The sequence below is a fragment of the Melanerpes formicivorus genome, unplaced genomic scaffold, assembly GCF_026170545.1.
Source record: "Melanerpes formicivorus ecotype bairdi unplaced genomic scaffold, bMelFor1.0.p_v2 SCAF_22, whole genome shotgun sequence".
In the NCBI taxonomy this organism is placed as follows: domain Eukaryota; kingdom Metazoa; phylum Chordata; class Aves; order Piciformes; family Picidae; genus Melanerpes; species Melanerpes formicivorus.
In genome coordinates, this window is record NW_027142374.1 from 761,498 (window position 1) to 781,871 (window position 20,374).

At 48.7% G+C, this 20,374-nt stretch overlaps 1 protein-coding gene across 9 annotated transcripts in view; it reads right to left on the reverse strand.

Annotated features, from left to right (window-relative positions):
* Window positions 1-13,935, reverse strand: part of MAP7D3 (MAP7 domain containing 3) — a 68,334-nt gene extending 54,399 nt beyond the window's left edge. For 5 of the 9 annotated variants that reach the window (XM_068151773.1, XM_068151770.1, XM_068151772.1 and 2 more), the window contains exon 1: window positions 13,800-13,935. In XM_068151773.1, coding sequence (XP_068007874.1) covers window positions 13,800-13,803 — 4 coding nt within the window. In that variant the 5' untranslated portion in view covers window positions 13,804-13,935. The remainder of the gene's footprint in view (window positions 1-13,799) is intronic. The other 4 variants (XM_068151777.1, XM_068151776.1, XM_068151774.1 and 1 more) reach the window with 2 other exon arrangements.
* Window positions 13,936-20,374: the final 6,439 nt, after the last annotated feature.

Here is a 20,374-nt window from a genome sequence, read left to right on the forward strand (position 1 = left end):
TTCTGGTGCTGGCTGCCTGGGAGAAGAGACCAACATCTGCCTGTCTACAACTTCCCTTCAGGTAGTTGTAGACAGCAAGAAGGTCACCCCTGAGTCTCCCCTTCTCCAGGCTAAGTAACCCCAGTTCCCTCAGCCTCTCCTCACAGGGCTGTGTTCCAAACCCCTCCCCAGCTTTGTTGCCCTTCTCTGGACACCTTCCAGCAAGTCAACCTCCTTCTTAAACTGAGGAGCCCAGAACTGGACACAGGACTCGAGGTGTGGCCTAACCAGTGCAGTGTACAGGGGCAGAATGACCTCCCCGCTCCTGCGGGCCACACTCTTCCTGATACAGGCCAGGATGCCATTGGCCCTCTTGGCTGCCTGGGCACACTGCAGGCTCACGTTCAGCCTACCATCGACCAGTACCCCCAGGCAGCAGTCTGCCACAGAGCAAAACTTCACTGGAATGAATTCTCCCCAAAAACCACCTCTGTAAAGTAAGGAATTAATCAGTATACCCTGGAATGGGAAACTAGTCAACCCTTTCACTATAACCTGTGCCCTGTGCTGGGATCACTGAGGGCTGTCTTCATCGACATGTTCAGCAAGACAAATTCCCTCAGAGGCAAATTAAATCTCCTTTCTATTTGGAGCTTCCCCTCCCACAGTAGGCACACTGAAGGCTTTCACAGCTATAATTTGTGAGCAGCAGAATGGGTGTGCTTATTTTACAGCAGTCTGCCTTTAAATACTCAAAGCTAAACTTAATCAAAGTACGAGCTACACATGTGGCCAATAATATTTGCATTCATACATAATAAAACAGGGTGACTGGGAACATCAAATTGTGAGGTGATCTGGGAAGCACTTTTCCCTCTGCACCTCCATCAATGTGTCTGTACTGTGGATAACCCAAGCCAAGGGAAGCTCCAGGAAGGTGCCAGACAAAGCCAACTCTCCCAGTTTCCCCTTCCAGCTGTGTGGGTACGGTGGTGCTGGGCTCCCAGGGAGCAGGATGGTACTTCCCTTTGCTGGTCAGGTTTCCAGCATGCCCTGAAGAGACCAGTGCTAAAAATAAAACTTAAGTTCTATTTCAGTCCTTGCACTGAGTTAATACCCTTGGCCCTAGCCAAGGCTGCCAAAGGACCAATACAGTTGCTGTTCTTAATAAACCTCATTAGGGACTGAACTGGCTCCATCCCTTTACCTTAGTGAGGTTCAGGGCTTCCATTCCATCGCCTCTGCCACTATCTGTGACTTGGCCAGAGGCTGCCCCATGCACTCTTCCCTTCCAGTGCCAGACCAGAAAGGAGAGCAGAATGTGCTGACTTTTGCAGCAATTGTAGAATCATCTCATTTGGAAAAGACCTCTAAGATCATCAAGTCCAATCTTCAACCCAACACCATCATGGCCACTCAACCATGGCCCAAAGTGCCACGTCCACAGGTTTCCTGAACACCTGCAGGGATGGGGACTCCACCACCTCCCAGAGCAGCACGTTCCAATCCCTGACCACTCCTGCAGCAAAGACATTTTTCCTAGTATCCAACCTAAACCTCCCTTGGTGCAACGTGAGGCCATCTCCTCTTGCCTCTCACTTCATACTAGGGAGAAGAGACAACCCCCCACCTCACTCTGACCTCCTTACAGACAGCTGGAGAGAGCAGTGAGGCAATTCTTATCCTTCTGGTTCTTCTGATTTATTAACTCAGCAAATAAATAAAAACCAATCCAAGACTGAGCCTTTGAAACCAAAGCTGGCAGGTCTCCTGCAGGTTAACCATGGTTATGAACACGAAGTATTTTCACCCAAGTTTACCAGGAAGCCAGCAAGCTGCCATAACCCAAAAGTGAACTCCCCAGCGAAGCAGCTCTGATTTTACAACAACCTGTGTCAAATCTGCAAGATGTCAGTTTTATCTTGCTCCACTACAGGCAGTTACTCTTTGTCTAGCAGATTGTAATCCTTTCCAGAAACACTCTTCAGCTCCTTATCCTTTAAATCATTTTCTGTACATGCTTTCAAGGGAAGTCACCCTCCAAGTTTGAGATCTCTGCACGCTGCTTTTTAAGCTGATTTCCCCTCGTTAATTAGCACAGGGTAAGACAAATGGATCCTAGCCTAGCAAGATCCTATGCTAGATGCTTTAAAAATCAGGTATTGGCTTTATAGCATTGGTTAAAGGACAGCAGAAGAAGGCTGCACCCTCACACAAACAGGTGGATAACAGTTTCTGATGAGCCCTCTCTGGATGCATTCCTCTTTCCCCTGCTTTCCCTCTCCTCACTGTCTTTCCCTGTTGATCCTCATGTCCCATCACTGGGCTGCAAGGCCTGACAGGCTCCACAACCAAACACATGAGCCTCCCAGTAGGCACCTTCTGACAGACCAGCTGGAAGGCAGATGGTTAGTCTGGGCAGTCAGCAGATGGGAAGCACACAGATCTCCAGAAAGCTGTGCACGCCGCCTCTCAGCTTCAGCAGGCCGGAGGAGCTTCCTGTTGCTTATCTTTGTCCCAGACTGTATTTGCACACTTTTGTTCTGTATTTGTTCCCTGCATAGGATACCTATTTCATTACCTTCATGTGCTTTCCTCTCCCTAAGCCCATTTCTGCAGCTAATTCTGTACAACAACCTGACTTTCTTCCCAATGCTCAAGGCAGTTTAGGAGGATTTCTTCAGCTCATCACAAGTCTCAAACCCCGCTGGAAAGCTCCTGACAAAAGCATTCCTTTGTAGGATATGAATTAGCAGCTCCACAAGTATGTGAGCCATACTTGCAGTAATGCCTGGCTTTTACATCTTACACATCCATGCTCTGACTAAGAGCTGCAAACATTAAAAAGGAAGTATGAATTTACATAATTAACAAAATCCCACCCATTTCTTACCAGGAAACCTACAAAGACAGGGCTGAAACAACCTCCAAGATGTGGTACTGTATTCATCCAGCCTCAGGCATGATCACAGAGGCACCAGGAAGGTTGCTAGCTGATTTGTGAGCTCATCTCTGCACATTTTTCCTGAGGGGAAGGACCTGTCTAAATCAAGTTTGAATACAAGCACAGACCAAGGAATGAAAATTTCTCTTTAAAAGAACTGGCAGCCAGCTCCAAAAGAACCAACTTTCCGCACTCAGAGGTGCTTCCCCATTGTCTGACAGCCACACCAGGCACCTACCACCCTTGATCCACATGCAAGTCATAGCTGCTGCAAATCTGTCTCCTACCAAGTCTTACTGATCCCTGCTGTCACTTCCATTCCCTTATTCTAACCTTGCTCACACTGCTCCAGCCAGCAGCTTTGCTTCTCTCTACTTAATGGGAAAAGCAACTGCCAGCAGAATGCTTAAGGAGGACCCAACTCTTGCAGAAGCCATCAAACAGTTGGTAAGAAGCACAGAGCTGACAGGCTCAAGCCACCCTTCTCTGGAAAAAAGACATTTGGCTTCACAATTTGGGATCCTGTATTAGCAAGGTATGTTGTTATTCACCACCTGAAAGAATGAAACTGAACCACAGCAGATACTCTCACTGATGTGCCTGCTTTCTGCTGCCTGCACTTTCCCCTTTGCCATACTCTTCTTCCCCACAGCTCTTCCTCACCTTCCCAAAGAACAGTGAAAAAGCTTTGCATTCTGCACAAGCCCCTTGGCATCTTCTTCTTTAAAGAACAAAATCCTTCACCATGTCTCTTGATATGGTAACATGACTTCTACAAAGGGGCTCTTCAAAGGGGACACTTCTCCCACTCACACCTTCCCAACTCTCTGCAAGCTTTAATGCAGCTCAGATCATTTCTCTGTTCTCCCACTCACACCTTCCCAACTCTCTGCAAGCTTTAATGCAACTCAGATCATTTCTCTGTTCTCCAACTCATACTTTCCCAACTCTCTGCAAGCTTTAATGCAACTCAGATAATTTCTCTGTTCTCCCACTCACACCTTCCCAACTCTCTGCAAGCTTTAATGCAGCTCAGATCATTTCTCTGTTCTCCCACTCACACCTTCCCAACTCTCTGCAAGCTTTAATGCAACTCAGATCATTTCTCTGTTCTCCAACTCATACTTTCCCAACTCTCTGCAAGCTTTAATGCAGCTCAGATCATTTCTCTGTTCTCCAACTCATACTTTCCCAACTCTCTGGAAGCTTTAATGCAGCTCAGATCATTCCTCTGTTCTCCCACTCACACCTTCCCAACTCTCTGCAAGCTTTAATGCAGCTCAGATCACTTCCCTGTTCTACCTGGCATTAGGTATTAATCTGTTCATTGCATTGTGCTTACTGAGCTTATCTGCACAATGACCTCTCTTCAGAGCTGATGCTTCCAGCATAAAGGATGTAAAAGCCTTACAATCCCAACTCTGTTCTTCAGCAAACAGCCCTGCACTGCTGTCTTGTCTTTGCTGTCTAGAGGCACAGTAAGTAAGACACAGCCACAGGGAAGCCAAGCCAGGGCTTTGGAAAGGCTGGAGTGCTCATTATTTTCCTCAGTGAAAGAGCAAGGCACGAAGGTATTTGTACTCTGTGGAATTCTCCCCCAGAGTACATCAAAGCTGCATTTTAGATGTAAAGAGAGGATTTCTGAAGTTTCTGGGGGTTGGCAACTACAAACCCTTTCTTGCCAACTGCAAAACAACCAGAAACTGCTTTCATCCACCTTGAGTGATGTATTTTAAAGCTACATTAGACACTGACTGCAATGCTGATGGCAAGAAACTGTGACTAAGTGTCCCTTGTGAACCTTCCCAGGTGTAACAGGAATCAGTGTTTGCCTGGTTCTGCATGATGGAAATTCCAAAGTATCCTAATACACTGGACTAAAATGAGAGCAGTTGATGTAACAAATATGCCCTTAGACTGTGAAATTTAGCAGTTGTGTGACTCAAATGCTTGCATATAGGTGTGTACAGATCAAACACTCCAAACCTGACAGACTTGCAGACAGGTTTACCAGCTACAGAAGGCCTAAAAAGGTTATCAGTACTCACTCTGCTGTACAGAACACTGTCTTTAATAATACTTCTTGATGCCTCAGGCTCCTGGAGTGCACTGGACAAAAGCAAGCTTTAACCTATTTTGCTCCTCAGAGTGGACTGGCTTAGGAGATGTCACAGCAGTTCCACTTCTAAGCTACTCTGAGCAGTTTAGTTTCTGCTGAAGCTAGACAGACTCAAATGAGCTACTTCTGCTTTTCTCCTAACTCTGGAGCCTGCCTTAAATTGACACTTGTCCAGCCCCTTGCACAGCCACTTTAAGACAAATTTCTGCTCTCTCCTCCTCTTTCACATCTGTTTTACCCATTGTACTTTCTTTTTCTTTTAGTATTGCACTATCCTCAACACTGGAGATCAGCTAACTTCCATCCAACACTTCCCCCTTTTCCTGAGCAGCCTGGTGTCTTTGGCTTGCTGGAAGCCATGTTCCTGTAAATGCTTTTGTCCTCTCATTTGCAGGCTGGCTATTGTTTAACACACTCAGCCCAAACAATGCCAGCAACCGACACAGCCTAGAACTGCAAGTCACAACTAACAGACAAACCCTGTGAAAACACCATTTGGAGCCTTCTTTAGATGGAAGGATAATAGCTCCTTTACACCACAGCAGTGCACACTACTGCTTTTGCCCTTTACACTTGATGAATTACTTATGGCAACTTTAGAACTCATTCAAACCTCTGCTTCAGAGGAAGAAGGCTGTACTGGCATTTATACCCAAGAGCCCAGCCTCCAGGCTCAAAGCAAATCACTTAATACCACTGGGCACCAGAATAGTGCTGTAAGACACTGACAGGCCTGCAGCACGTCTCATGCAGCCAACAGCTAAAGCAGAGCACAGTGGTGCAAAATGTGAAAGGAATTAAACTGCCAGCTTCCAGAAAACTCTATGCTTAACCAAACTCATTAAAAAAAAGAAATTAAAGCTCTGAGGCATTCCACTACAAGTCAGGAAATACTGCAGCAAAACCAGCACCAATCACAGTAGATCACAGTGTAACTAAGGTTGGAAGAGACCTCGAGGATCATCGAGTCCAACCTGTCACCACAGACCCATGACTAGACCATGGCACCAAGTGCCACGTCCAATCCCCTCTTGAAATCAGTCCCTGTCTCAAAGAATGGGCAAAGGAAAAGTAACAAATGGGTGTAAGAAAAATAAAAGGGGCAAGAGAGACCAGCAAAGAGGCTGTGTTTTATCTTAATGCATTACCTAGTGGCAGAAAGCCTTTCAGAGAAACCTGAAAGTGACTAAGGTGACCCTGCTGAGCTGGGCTGGCAACAGCCATTCTTGGTCTTTAACATCAAGAACACAACTTACAGATCTGCCACTGATCACCCCTGCTGTAAAAATATGCTCTTTTCATCAAGACTCTTGGCCAATCTAAGCAGATGATAAACTCTCAAATGAGTAAATGTGTTCTGCTCTTTTAAATATCAAGTTCACTACAGGATTTCTATATTCCTGTAGCCAACCTCTCTCTGCCTTGGGAGAGGAATTTGAACACTTGGAAGCATTAAAACATTTGCCCACAGAAGGCTATTCACAGCATCTTTGCTCCCTTCCAAGATTCAGGTCAGTGCATTTAAATAGCAGAGGGTGTCTGTAAGTTAAGAGCCAGTTAAGTACTCATAAAACAGGGTTGTAGAAGTTCCCTGTGAATCATGATGGCAAATAAAGCCTATGAGGAAAGGCAGAGGTGTTCTGAAAAGGGTTGATGATAACTGTCTGCTTCAAAAGCAGCTTCAGCTGTGGATCCTGTATCCAGAAAGGTCTGAACAGAGGAGAAAATAAAAATCATGTAGAAGAAAACAAATGTCAAGCAACCAGGCCAGCAAACACTTGTGTCCATTTATGAACAGCCAAGGGCTCTAGGGGTGGATGGCTGAGGCACTACGCAGGGCAGCTGAGGCTTCCCTGTCAAACAAAACCCACTTTGAGCGACGTTTGGTTTTTCCTCCACGAATCCCACACCCCAGAGAAGGTCATCACCAGCATGTAGAGCAGTTTTAATATTGGCCAGGAAAGCATACTGAGAATCACCTGCTTGTAAGCAGCATGACTGGAAGCTAAATGCTGCTAATTTACTTGTGACTGAGCAGGAACCAGGAGCCTGCCGGTATCACAAGGAAGCCGGTGAGTCATATTCACACAAGGCATCAGAATTGCACGTGCAGGATTTCATTTGCCCAGGAAGCCCTTCACAACAGGACTGCAAGCATCTCCAATGATTTCATCAAGTTCAAAAGGCAGCCAGCAGCATTTGACACCTCCATGCTTATGACAAATCCATTTATCTTCCATTTCCCTCACCATAAAACCCGGTGCTTTCCTTCTTAACTCTCTGATCACTTTTAAGAGCTGAGAACTATTAATAGCATAGAAGTGCTTTAACTGTTCCTGCCTGCTTGCTTGTGTTGGAAAACACAAGGATAAAAAGAAGCAGCAGTCCTTAACCCTAGTCATAATTTCAGGCTAGCTAGGGGACAGCACAAGCCACAGTATCTCTGGGCTCTCACCATTAGAGTTATGATCCTTGCAAGCCATTATTTTAATGCTTCCATCTCAATTTGGGTTCCATGCTTCAATTCATCTTCTGCAACTGCAACATGAAATAAAGATACACAAAATGTTCCATTCCCTACACGGATTTTTTTCTTCAGCTATGCTGTGCATGCACATGGTTTTGATAGCTGGGGTGTCCTGCTTTACAGCAAGGAGGGGGATCCTTTTTGAATGCATGGAATGGGCAAACCCCCTTCCCCCCACTGGGCTTTCAACTCCCAGCGAAGGCTCAAACCACCACAATGCATATAGAGAAATCTCAAAAATTTCAAGTTTGAAGTTAAAATAAAATCTTTTTAATAAACCACTTCCAATTGGAAGTAATCTTCAAAATGCTAAGCACCTAATACCTAACAAAGTTCTTCCCAGAGAGAGTTGTTAGCCATTGGAACAGGCTGCCCAGGGAGGTGGTAGAGTCCCCACCCCTGGAGGTGTTCAAGACGGGATTGGATGTGGCACTTGGTGCCATAGTCTAGTCATGAGGTCTGTGGTGACAGGTTGGACTTGATGATCTTTGAGGTCTCTTCCAACCTTGGTGATACTGTGTGCTTATCCCTACTCAGCACTGCTGCATTGCCACAAACAAGAAGAAAATGAAGTTAGAGCTCACGGCCATTACAGTTACATTAAGGTCTCAGCCTGACTTAGGAATGCTCTCCCTCACTGCTGGGATCTGTGTGAGATTCAAATTCTGTGCAGTTCCTTGCCTTGGCACTCTGTAAAGCAGTGCAACTACTGATTACTTGGCATGCTACAGTATGAGATTGAACACATCCAAGTGCCGGGTTCTGCACATTGGCCACAGCAACCCCATGCAGTGCTACAGGCTGGGGTCAGAGTGGCTGAGAGCAGCCAGGCAGAGAGGGACCTGGGGGTACTAGATGATGGTAGGCTGAACATGAGCCTGCAGTGTGCCCAGGCAGCCAAGAGGGCCAATGGCATCCTGGCCTGCATCAGGAAGAGTGTGGCCAGCAGGAGCAGGGAGGTCATTCTGCCCCTGTACACTGCACTGGTTAGGTCACACCTTGAGTCCTGTGTCCAGTTCTGGGCCACTCAGTTTAAGAAGGAGGCTGAGTTGCTGGAAGGTGTCCAGAGAAGGGCAACAAAGTTGGTGAGGGGTTTGGAGCACAGCCCTCTGAGGAGAGGCTGAGGGAGCTGGGGTTGCCTAGCCTGGAGAGGAGGAGGCTCAGGGGAGACCTTCTTGCTCTCTACAACTACCTGAAGGGAGATTGTAGCCAGGTGGGGGTTGGTCTCTTCTCCCAGGCAAGCAGCACCAGAACAAGAGGACACAGTCTCAAGCTGTACCAGTGGAGGTTTAGGCTGGAGGTGAGGAAGAAACTCTACACAGAGAGAGTGATTGCCCACTGGAATGGGCTGCCTGGGGAGGTGGTGGAGTCACCATCACTGGAGGTGTTCAAGAGAGGAGGAGACTTGATGGGGTGCTTAGTGCCATGGTTTAGTTGATTAGGTGGGTTGGATAATAGATTGGACGTGATGATCTCCAAGGTCTCTTCCACCCTGGTCTATTCTATTCTATTCTACTTCCATCTGGTTGAAGAGGCACCGAAAAAGCTTAAAGGTCCACTCCAAAGTTATTAGGAATTAGCCAGAACAAGAAACTGAGGCCAGACCTACTGAATGTCACTTGAATGCCCCAGTCACTGGGCCACCTTTGCTACACAGAAGTACGTCCAAGTCATTCAAGGAAGACCAACAAATGAATGCTGACGATGCTTTTACTCACAGAAACCTGGCAAAAGAAGAGTTTCCTTCTCTTGCAGCTTCCCAGACACATCCACTCACAACCACTCTCTAAAACTCAAAAGGCTTTAAAGGATCCACATTCAAAAGATAATTCTTTCTCTCTTCCAGCAAGGAGCTCTGATGCAAAGGATAAGTCATCTTTATGTGACAGGTGAAAGGCTGGACTTGATGATCTTTGAGGTCTTTTCCAACCTTATTGATTCTATGATTCTGGAGCCTAGGTAACCATCTCTAAACTGCACTCATTAGCTCCTGTTGTGGGACTCTGCCATCATGACCAAGGAGTTCTCTGGTACTTCCACGGGTGCTGGTATGAACTTGTGTTCTATAGTTCTGTTTTCCCTAACCATTACCTAGAGAGCAGCCAAATCTGCACACATCTCTGACTACTTCAGCAAAGCAGTTTCACTACTGGCTGCCATCCAGCCTTCTTTCCAGAACCACAGAATCATAGAATCAATAAGGTTGGAAAAGACCTCAAAGATCATCAAGTCCAACCTGTCATCCAACACCTCATGACTACTAAATCATGCCACCAAGTGCCACTTCCAATCCCCTCTTGCACACCTCCAGAGGTGGGGACTTCACCACCTCCCCGGGCAGCACATTCCAATGGTGAACACCTCTCTCTGTGGAGAACTTTCATCACCTTGAGTCCTCTGTACACACATGTGGTAAAGAACCTACCAAGGACTGTGCTCCAGGCTCCAACAGTGTCACTTACACAGGGGGGAAAATATAAAATCATTGGATGGAATGAAGCTGTTAGACAACTTCTAACCAAACTGGCTTGAGCATACAGCTCACAGGAACTATGCTTGCAGCCACATTTGTTGGAAAATGCAATTCACTGTCCAGTTCTGGGCCCCTCAGTTTAAGAAGGATATTGAGACACCCAAATGTGTCCAGAGAAGGGCAATAAAGCTGGGGAGGGGCTGTGTCTCCTCACAGCCCTGTGAGGAGACGCTGAGGGAGCTGGGGTTGCTTAGCCTGGAGAAGAGGAGGCTCAGGGGAGACCTTCTTGCTCTCTCCAACTCCCTGAAGGGAGGTTGTAGCCAGGAGGGGATTGGTCTCTTCTCCCAGGCAACCAACACTAGAACAAGAGGACACTAGAACAACAGGACACAGTCTCAAGCTGTGCCAGGGGAAGTTTAGGCTGGAGGTGAGGAGAAAGTTCTTCCCAGAGAGAGTTGTTAGCCAGTGGAATGTGCTGCCCAGGGAGGTGGTGGAGTCCCCATCCCTGGAGGTGTTCAAGAGGGGATTGGATGTGGCACTTGGTGCCATGGTTTAGTCATGAGGTCTGTGGTGACAGGTTGGATTTGATGATCTTTGAGGTCTCTTCCAACCTTGGTGATTCTGTGACTTCTGTCCCATGTCCTGAGACAGGATTCCCAAAAGACCACTTAGGTCTTGGAAAGGAAGGAAATAATCCATATAGCATTTTAATATACTGTTTGGACAACCTCCACAACAGTGATTCAATGCTCTAATGGAAAGCCTAGCAACAGCACAGTCAAGCTCTGGCAAAAGCATATCCAGGTTCTCTACCATTGATATTACAAAAGACAGGAGAGAAGATTTCAGTACTTCAGTGAAAGCAATGAATAAATAAATGTGGGCTCCAACATCTTAAATTACATGTATTTTTTATCCTGATCACCCATACCACTCAGGAACAACCTCACTTTACTGGGTAAACCACAAGCAACTGACTATTGCCCTCTTCTCAAATCTTAAGAAGCTCAGCACTGCTTATAGCATTAGAATAGGGGCAAAAATTCCTCTTCATCCCTGAAGGGTGACAGCAGCAAGCACGGATCACAGAATGAAGTAAGCAACTGCCACTTATGCCCTGCTGTTTCCCAGTGTAAGACAACAACTCATTTCTCATTTTAAGTGATCTTCATGCATCACTGATAGAAATGTTAACTGGCTTCCAGTTGCAGTCATGAATTCTGCTTTCTGTCATCCCCCCTGAAGGAAGTAAGATTGGACAAGTCAGTCAGGGAAGAAAGTTATTGCAAAGGAACAGCAGAACTGACACAGCAGGCGTGATTTGGCCTGCAGAATCTTAATTACAGTTGATACTCAGAGAAAATCACCTTTTCCTTACCTCAATACTGACTTGAGCTGGCAAAAAAACACCTCTTTAAACTTACCACATTGGTACAGAAGTGGCACCAGATTCTACACTTTCAATGCCTAAAAGCACCCACCAGCCACAGACCAAACCAGTACTAAGAGGCTGGTGACAGAGAGGGCAGGCAGGGAACAAGAACCCAGCAATCTTGTCGCAATGACCCACAAAGGGACCCTCTGCACAAACTATGCATACAGCTCTTAGCCAGACTGCCAGAAAGAGCCATGGTTTCCCAGCAAGATGCTGCTCATTTGTTGCCTTTAATTGTGTGATTCCCAAGCAGAAGTTTACTGGCAAATGAGTCAAGGTGCATGGCACTGCATTTGTTTTGTACAGAGCTCTGGTTTTCCAGCTGGAGACAGCCAGCTACACAACTGCCCACTCACTAGCAGAAACTGGGTGCAAATATTTTAGCTAAGCAAGCCCTCTGGAACTAAGCAGCTTCCCACACAGCCAGCTGAGCTTATAAAGGCAGGAAATGATGTCCCTTTCCGACCTTGCAGAACAGGAGCAGGGGACTCAACAAGGTTTCTCCTGCTTTTCCCTTTTTTGCCCCTACACCTTATCCAAACAGCTGCAGTATCAGACCGAGTTGCTGCTCACAGCCTCTCCAAACAGCAGCAAACACAGCAGCAATTATCTTGCAAATTCCACTGTTAGCCACTGGACTGCAAGGGCGATTTCTAAACATCTCTTGCTTTCCCCAGAGAGCTGAGGGAGCGCTGCTGACAAGAAGAGCAGAGCAGCAAGCAGCCTGCACGCTCCCAGAGAGCTCTGCTTCAATTCACACCAGCAACGAGTCCACCTTCTAGCACCGAACTGCTAGAAATGCCTTCTATGTAAACTGAAGCTTAGATTCTCGTTCAGTGACTTCTGCTCCCCCAGGGCAAAGAAGAAAATAAATAAATAAAGGTCTAGCCCTTCCAGGATCTAGTGAGGGATTATGGGTTTTGCTTTAACATGATGTACATATTAGACCAAGTGTGTACCTAAAGGGAGATGGAGCTGCCTGGTTTAAGCAACACTTCACCTCTGGTTTTGGGATTAAGCCCAGGTCATGAAGGCTGCCAGCAAATGCAGGTGCCTGCCCTGAGAAAACAAAACTTAGAAGCCACACTACAAATGCCCCCAATATACAAAATCCAGCAGCTGCAGCAGGGAGGATAAGGATCAGGTAGACACGGTCTGTGCAGGTGAGGAGTGCTATCTTTAGGCAGATGGTTATCCTCCTGGAGCACTAGATGGCCTTAAGCTTGAAAGGGAAATAAAAAAGTAATAAAAAGGTATTTCTGACACACAACCCACTGAAGACAGACTGCCAGATGAGGCTTGTGCATCGAGGCACTTTTTGCCAGCACTCTTCTTCATGCAAGTACACGGGCATATCGAAAACAACCAAGCCAGAGGCTGCCACAGCAGTATTTGTAGATGGTCCAAGTTAATTTAGATCAAACCACAATTCTCTTTCCTTGTTTATATTTACTACTGGCTCACCCACAAAGCTAATCTGTGGAGATGTGCCACGAAATTATGCTTGGAACAATCATCAGGCATGCACGACACTCGTCTCAGAGTATGACACTATTAAGGACCTTAAGGATGAGGAGATACATAAACACACCCAAGGGAAAGAAACACAGCAGGGTTTCTTTAGCCCTCTTCAGACATCAGTGTAAAGAAGTGAAAAATTAAACCCCCCCAAAAAAAAAAACCCAAGGCATTATCCAATCTGTGATTAGGTATCCGTGCCACAGACTGTCCCTTCCTGCACTCGGGGCTGGGAGCAGTCAGCGCTGGGACAAACCATCTGCAGGAGCTGCCAGCCTGAACCATAGAGCCGCTTCGAGGAGCCGAGAAGTTCAGAGCGTCAGAGGCGGTGGAAAAATGGGCGGCTGGTGTCACGAAGCGGTCCCGCAGCCGCTTCCGCCGCTGCCTACGGCCCGCCAGAGGTCCCAAGTCAGCAATTAACGCCTCAGGACAGGGAGAGGAGGCTCTGCAGCCGCGCGGTCCCGGCCGGGCCGGGGAGCGGGGAGAGGAGAGGGGCCGGAGCGCCCGGCCGGCGGGAGCCGCACCTCTCCCTCAGCCCGCCGCCAGCCGGACACAAAGCCCGGCGGCCTGCGGCGGCCCCGGCTCCCGCTACCGGAGCCCCCTTCCCCCGCAGAGGAGGCCGGGCGTACTGCGGAGCGGAAGGCGAGCGGGGGGCACCCGGCCCTACCTCCGCGGGCCGTGCCCTTGGGCCGCTGGTGCGCCGGGGGGTCCCCCAGACCGCCCCGCCGGGACCGACGCCCCCTCCCACCCCTTTCCTTTCCTTTCGTTCCCCTCCCGGCCTGGGGCCGCGCTGCCCGCTCTCACCCATCTGCTCCCGCAGCCCCTTCAAGGAGGAAGAGGAGGAAGAGCAGGACGGGGGGGGCCGCGCCGCCGCCGCCCTCCGCCATCTTCAGCGCCGGGACGCGCGACTGCCGGCCGGGCAGAAAGGGGACGCGGGAGCGCAGTGCGCAGGCTCCACAGCGCCCGCCAGCGCCGCCGCGGGGGAGGGCAGGGCAGCGCCGCGCCGCGCAACCCGCCCGGCGCCGGCCCCTTGCGGCCGCCGCTCGGATGGGGCCGGGGACTGGGCCGGGCAGGGCGCTGGCGACGGCCGGGCGGGGCTTGCCTCGAAGACCCGGGGCTAACCCCCGCCCCTACTCCGGCGACGTTGGAGGCCTCAGGCTGCGGTGGTGGGAAAAGCTCTTTCTCCGCCTTGCTCCATCCCGCCCGGTGCGGCGGCGGGTAGGGAGCATCGAAGCGGTTATGAACGGCCGCGCCGCGGGAGCCGTCGCGGGCCCCCGTGGCACTGGCCCTCGAGGGGCACCCAGTGCCCCAGGCGTCACCGGGCTGGCAGGGCGTGCAGTGCCGGCTCTCCAACTACCCCACAGAGGTGCATAGACGTAAGGCATGAGTGGTCAGGCATTGGCACAGGCTGCCCAGGGAGGTAGTGGAGTATCTGTGCCTGGAGGTGTTCGAGAAACATGTGGACGTGACACTTTGGGAGGTGGTTTAATGGCCATGGTGGTGTTGGGTTGATGGTTTGATTCTCTGATCGTAGAGGTAAAAAACTGTTACAACTCTAACAATTCTGTGATGCTGTGATTGTAAATTTTGGCCCTACAACAACTGCAAATGTCCATCAAGATGGGGAATCACTAAGATGATGATGATGGACAACCACTAAGATGATGAATCTCCTCCTGATAGGCAAGTAGAATAGAATAGAATAGAATAGAATAGAATAGAATAGAATAGAATAGAATAGAATAGGTTGGAAAAGATTTGGAGATCATCAAGTCCAACCTATCACCCAACACCGTCTGATCAACTCAACCATGGCACTAAGCACCCCATCCAGTCTCTTCCTAAACACCTCCAGTGATGGTGACTCCACCACCTCCCTGGGCAGCCCATTCCAATGGCAAATCACTCTATGAAGAACTTCTTCCTAACATCCAGCCTAAACTTCCCCTGATGCAGCTTGAGACACCTCCAGGTCACACGTGGGGTAGTAGGCAATTATTGTGGGATCACAGAATGGCTTCAGTTTGGAAACGACCTTTAAGATCCAACCATTCCCTAACTCTGCCAAGGCTGCTGCTGAACCAGATCCCTCGGCACCACCTCTCAGCCTCTTTGAAACACTTCACTGGGGAGCCTGGTCCAGCCTTTGAGAGCCCTTTCAATGAAGAAGTTTCTTCTAATTACAAACACTCCGTACATCTATAAACTCACTTTTCCAACAATGGGAGTTCCGAAAGTGATCCTCGACTCACCTTTTAAACCAAGAGACTCAAGCAAAAGGGAAGCAGGCTGAATTTTGAGATGATGCACCAAGGTTTAGTCTCAGCTTGGATGGATGAGAGTTGAAGACCATCAGAGTTATCTTGCTGTGGCAAATGCAGTGTTGGCCTGAAGCTGTGAAACACACAGAGCTCGATGAGCTCAGGAGCGTTTCAGCTGCTGATGCTGCTTGGTGCTGCAGACAGTTTGCTGGGCTGGAGTGGCCCATGGTCTAAAGGTGAAGAACATCCCATGCTTATTGGTCATCTGGAAATGTCAGTTGAGTGGATACTAAAGGAAGCAGCAGACACAAATCTCCCAGCTGAGTTGCACCCACTGCAGAACTGAGCACTCAAGGGCTTGCAGCAGGGCTGGGAGTCGAGTCCTGCGTTTCATGCGTTCCTGCTTTTGTAGGAGAGGACATGAGGGTGAACTGGTCAGGCCAGTCAGGAATGAAATTACAGGAGCCTCTGTAGGGAGAACTCTGTAGGTTCTGGAGGGAACTCTGACACATGGAGTGGTGAGATAAAATGAGTTTTCAAATGAGGGAGTATTTTCTATTCCTTCCATTCCAACAGGCACAATGTCTGTCAATATCTGAGGGGTGGGTGTCAAGTGGATGGGGCCAATCTCTTCTCAGGAACAGCAGATACTAACTTGAACATAGAAAATTTTGCCTCAATGTGAGGAGAAACTTCTTTACAGTGAGGGTGACAGAGCCTTGGAGCTGGCTGCCCAGAGAGGTTGTGGAGTCTCCTTCTCTGGAGACTTTCAAAACCCAGCTGGATGCATTCCTGTGCAGACTGCCCTTGGTGATCCTGCTTTGGCAGGGAGGTTGGACACGATCTCTGGAGGTCCCTTCCAGCCTCTAACACTCTATGATTCCATCTAGGAGTAGCCCCAGTGCTTGCAATTTAATCCATCTGATATCCTACACATGCAAAGCTTCCGAGTAGAAGGGATGCATTACCGGAAGGGAAATAAACCCCAGTGCAGCACACTCAGGATATTTATGGTGGGACAGGGGAGGTTGCCAACCTAAACTGAAAAGGCCAAGCACACACAAATCCATGAGAGATAAAAGGACTCTTGAAGTGGAGCCTTATCCTTTCCTGCTCTCCCTACTGCTCCATATGCATATCTTTGATCTTCAGGCACACAGCAACTGAGCTGAGAAAATCTGCCCCAGTGTGGAAAAGCTCTTCTCTTTTCCTCTGCTGAGCAATTTAGGAATCTTTGAGCTAATGCATCAGGAGCTGTAACCTCCATCTTGTTGCCTGCTTAACTTTGTTTCCCAGATCTTCAGGTCAGCCCTGTAATTACTGCTCAGGCGTTATTAGTGGGACTTCATTAAAACTGTGACCTTCAGCAGCACTTGCAATCATCTTTCAGTTTTTTTTTGCAGCATTTGCAGATTTGATTGCAGTAGCTGATTTCATCCTCTAAAGACTGCCCTTTGGGTTGTTTTTCTCTTCCCATGGTCCCTGTGGAAAAGTGAGTAATTTACAGCCATTTCTCCTGTCCTTTTGGGTTTCATGTGATAGGCTCTGACACATCTTTCAAAAGTGTTTCAGGCCAAATCACTGATGGGAGCACTGTGAGATGAAAATCAATAGAGGCCTGGCACTGTGTGCAGTATGAAACTTCAGGGGGGAGGTGTTAGACTGTCTGTTTCAGTTTAAGAAATACCAAAATTGGTCAAAATAGTAGGAGCTTAAATTAGTCAAGTAGAAGCTTGCATATACAGTGACCCAGATCACAGTCTCACAGTATCACAAAGGTTGGAAGAGACCTCAAAGATCATCCAGTCCAACCTGGCACCACAGACCTCATGACTAGACCATGGCACCAAGTGCCACATCCAATCCCCTCTTGAACACCTCCAGGGATGGTGACTCCACCACCTCCCTGGGCAGCACATTCCAATGGCTAACAACTCTCTCAGGGAAGAACTTTCTCCTCACCTCCAGCCTAAACTTCCCCTGGCACAGCTTGAGACTGTGTCCTCTTGTTCTGGTGCTGGGTGCTAGAGAGAGGAGACCAACCCCTTCCTGGCTACAACCACCTTTCAGGAAGTTGGAGACAGCAATGAGGTCTCCCCTGAGCCTCCTCTTCTCCAGGCTAAGCAACCCCAGCTCCCTCAGCCTCTCCTCACAGGGCTGTGCTCAAGGCCTCTCCCCAGCCTTGTTGCCCTTCTCTGGACACGTTCAAGAGTCGCAATGTCCTTCTTAAACTGAGGGGCCCAGAACTGGTCACAGGACTCAAGGTGTGGCCTAACCAGTGCAGTGTACAGGGGCACAATGACTTCCCTGCTCCTGCTGGCCACACTATTCCTAATACAGGCCAGGATGCCATTGGCCTTCTTGGCCACCTGGGCACACTGCTGGCTCATGTTCAGGCAGCTGTCAATCAGCACCCCCAGGTCCCTTTCTGTCTGGCAGCTCTCAGCCACTCTGCCCCCAGCCTGTAGCACTGCATGGGGTTGTTGTGGCCAAAGTGCAGCCCCTGGCACTTGGACTTGTTGAATGCCATCCTGTTGGACTCTGCCCATCTGTCCAGTCGGTCGAGGTCCCTCTCCAGAGCCCTTCTGCCCTCTAACTGACCAACATCTGCTCCTAACTTGGTGTCATCTGCAAACTTGCTGATGACTGACTCGACCCCCTCATGCAGATCATCAATGAAGATATTAAAGAGCACAGCGCCCAGCACTGACCCCTGGGGGATGCCACTGGTGCCTGGCTGCCAGCTGGATGTGGCACCATTCACCATCACTCTCTGGGTTCAGCCCTCCAGATGCAGAAAGTCAGCTCAGAAAAGACTTCAGCCATTGGTAGATCTGGGAAGGGTGTTAGAGGAAGAATAGAATTCCTAGAACAGTTTTGGTTGGAAAGGACCTCTAAGATCTTTGAGTCCAACTGTTATCCTAACACCACTATGGTCATTAAACTCTGTTCCCCAGTGCCATGGCCACAGGTTTCTTGAACACCTCCAGGGATGGGGACTCCACCACCTCCCTGGGCAGCCTGTTCCAGTTCCTGGCCACTCTTGCAGTGAAGAATTTTTTTGGTAATCTCCAACCTAATCCTCCCCTGGCACATTTCAGGCCATTTCCTGTGGTTCTATCATTTGATGCTAGGGAGAAGAGCTCAACCCCCACCTCACTCCAGCCTCCTTTCAGGGAACTGTAGAAAGCAATGAGGTCTCCCCTCATCTCTTCTCCACACAAAACACCCCCAGCTCCCTCAGCTGCTCCTCACCAGCCCTGTTCTCCTGACCCTTTCCCAGCTTTGCTGCACTTCTCTGGACACACTCCAGCCCCTCAATGTCCTTCTTGGAGTGAAAGGCCCCAATCTGAAATTAGTATTCAAGATGTGTCCTCACCAGTGCCGAGTACAGGGGGACAGTCACTTCTCTGGTCCTGCAGGGCACACTGTTCCCGATCCAGACCAGGATGCTGTTGGCCTTCTTGGCCAACTTGGCACACAGTAGTTCATCCTGAGCCAGCTGCCAACCAGCACCCACAGGTCTTTTTCTGCTGGGCAGCCTTTCAGCTACTCTGCCCCAAGCCCATAGCACCCACACATTAATGTACTTCTTATGCTGTCTCCCACAGTGTCCAGTGTTACCCAGTATTAAATCTTGTGCCTGAGTGGTCTTAGACTGCACTCAGATCTAACAGTTTGTATCTTTCACTTCAGCAAAAACAAACAGCCCCAGGTTTTCTGTGATTCTGTAGATCCTAATTGCTTTGCTCACTGAAGTCTCTAATAGCAAAACATTGCTGCATATTCAACTTCATCTCTGTCAGAGTATTTGAGTGAGTAAGAGCTCAAAGAAGAGCCTGGAGGAATGAGATGTATCTGGACCCTTCTGTCTGTGCACAAGACTTTGAAACATCAGGAAGAAGCCTTTCCAAATGCTCTAAATCTGAAAGTGCAAGGCATATATTGTGAGAGATTATGGTGGGTTTCCTGTGGTGAAGGTAAGTGCCCTGGCTGATGGAAAGAGAATTGGTGGCATAAAGATTACTGCAGCCATCCAGCCTTTTGTTTCCAGTTGGGCTTTAACTGCTCATTCTTGTTTATTACTCTCCTGCTGGGACAAGAACCTGCAACAGTCTGTGTTACTAATGCATCTCTTCTCTAAAGACCTCATTTCTCAGTCCTGGCTCGAGCTGGCTTGTATTTATCTGGGTGAATAATCCCTTAGCTGTAAGGTTATTACACAGTAAATCAAACCCTTAGTTTGTCCTTGGTCCAGTGTGTTCAGAGAATCACAGAACTGCTTTGGTTGAAAAAGACCTCTAAGGTCATCAAGTCCAACCATCAATCCAACACCACCATGGCCATTAAACCATGTCCCCCAGTGCCATGGCCACGTGTTTTTGACCACCTCCACTGATGGGGACTCCACCACCTCCCTGGGCAGCCTGTGCCAATCCCTGACTGCTCTTGCAGTGAAGAAGTTTTTTGTAATACCCAACCTAACCCTCCCCTGGTGCAGTTTCAGCCATTTCCCCTCATTCTATCACCTGATACTAGGGAGAAGAGACCAACTCCCACCTCACACCAACCTCCTTTCAGCGATTTGTAGAGAGCAATGAGGTCTCCCCTCATCATCTCCACACTGAACAACCCCAATTCCCTCAGCTGCTCCTCCCCAGCCCTGTTCTCCAGACCCTTCCCCAGCTTCCTTGCCCTCCTCTGAACACACTTCAGCCCCTCAGTGTCCTTCTTGGAGGGAGGGGTCCCAAACTGAACCCAGGACTCAAGATGTGGCCTCACCAGTGCTGAATACAGGGATATGATCATTTCCTTGGTCCTGCTGGCCACACCATTGCTGATCCAGGCCAGGATGCACAATACATGTGGAAAGGGAGACCACCCCTTTCCTCTCCAACCCATCTCTCAGTTCATGGAGTCACACCTATGTGTTGTCTTAGCATGCACATTGCCACCCCAACTGTCATTCTTACTGGGGTCAGGCATGGGACTATGAAAGCCTCTTCTCACTATCTCTTGTCTTTTCAGTCTTTATGTATCCACTAATTTATTCTATGGCTTTCCATCAAGCAGAAGCTCTCTCTGAGGTCTACTGTCATGAAATCATATGGATTGGAA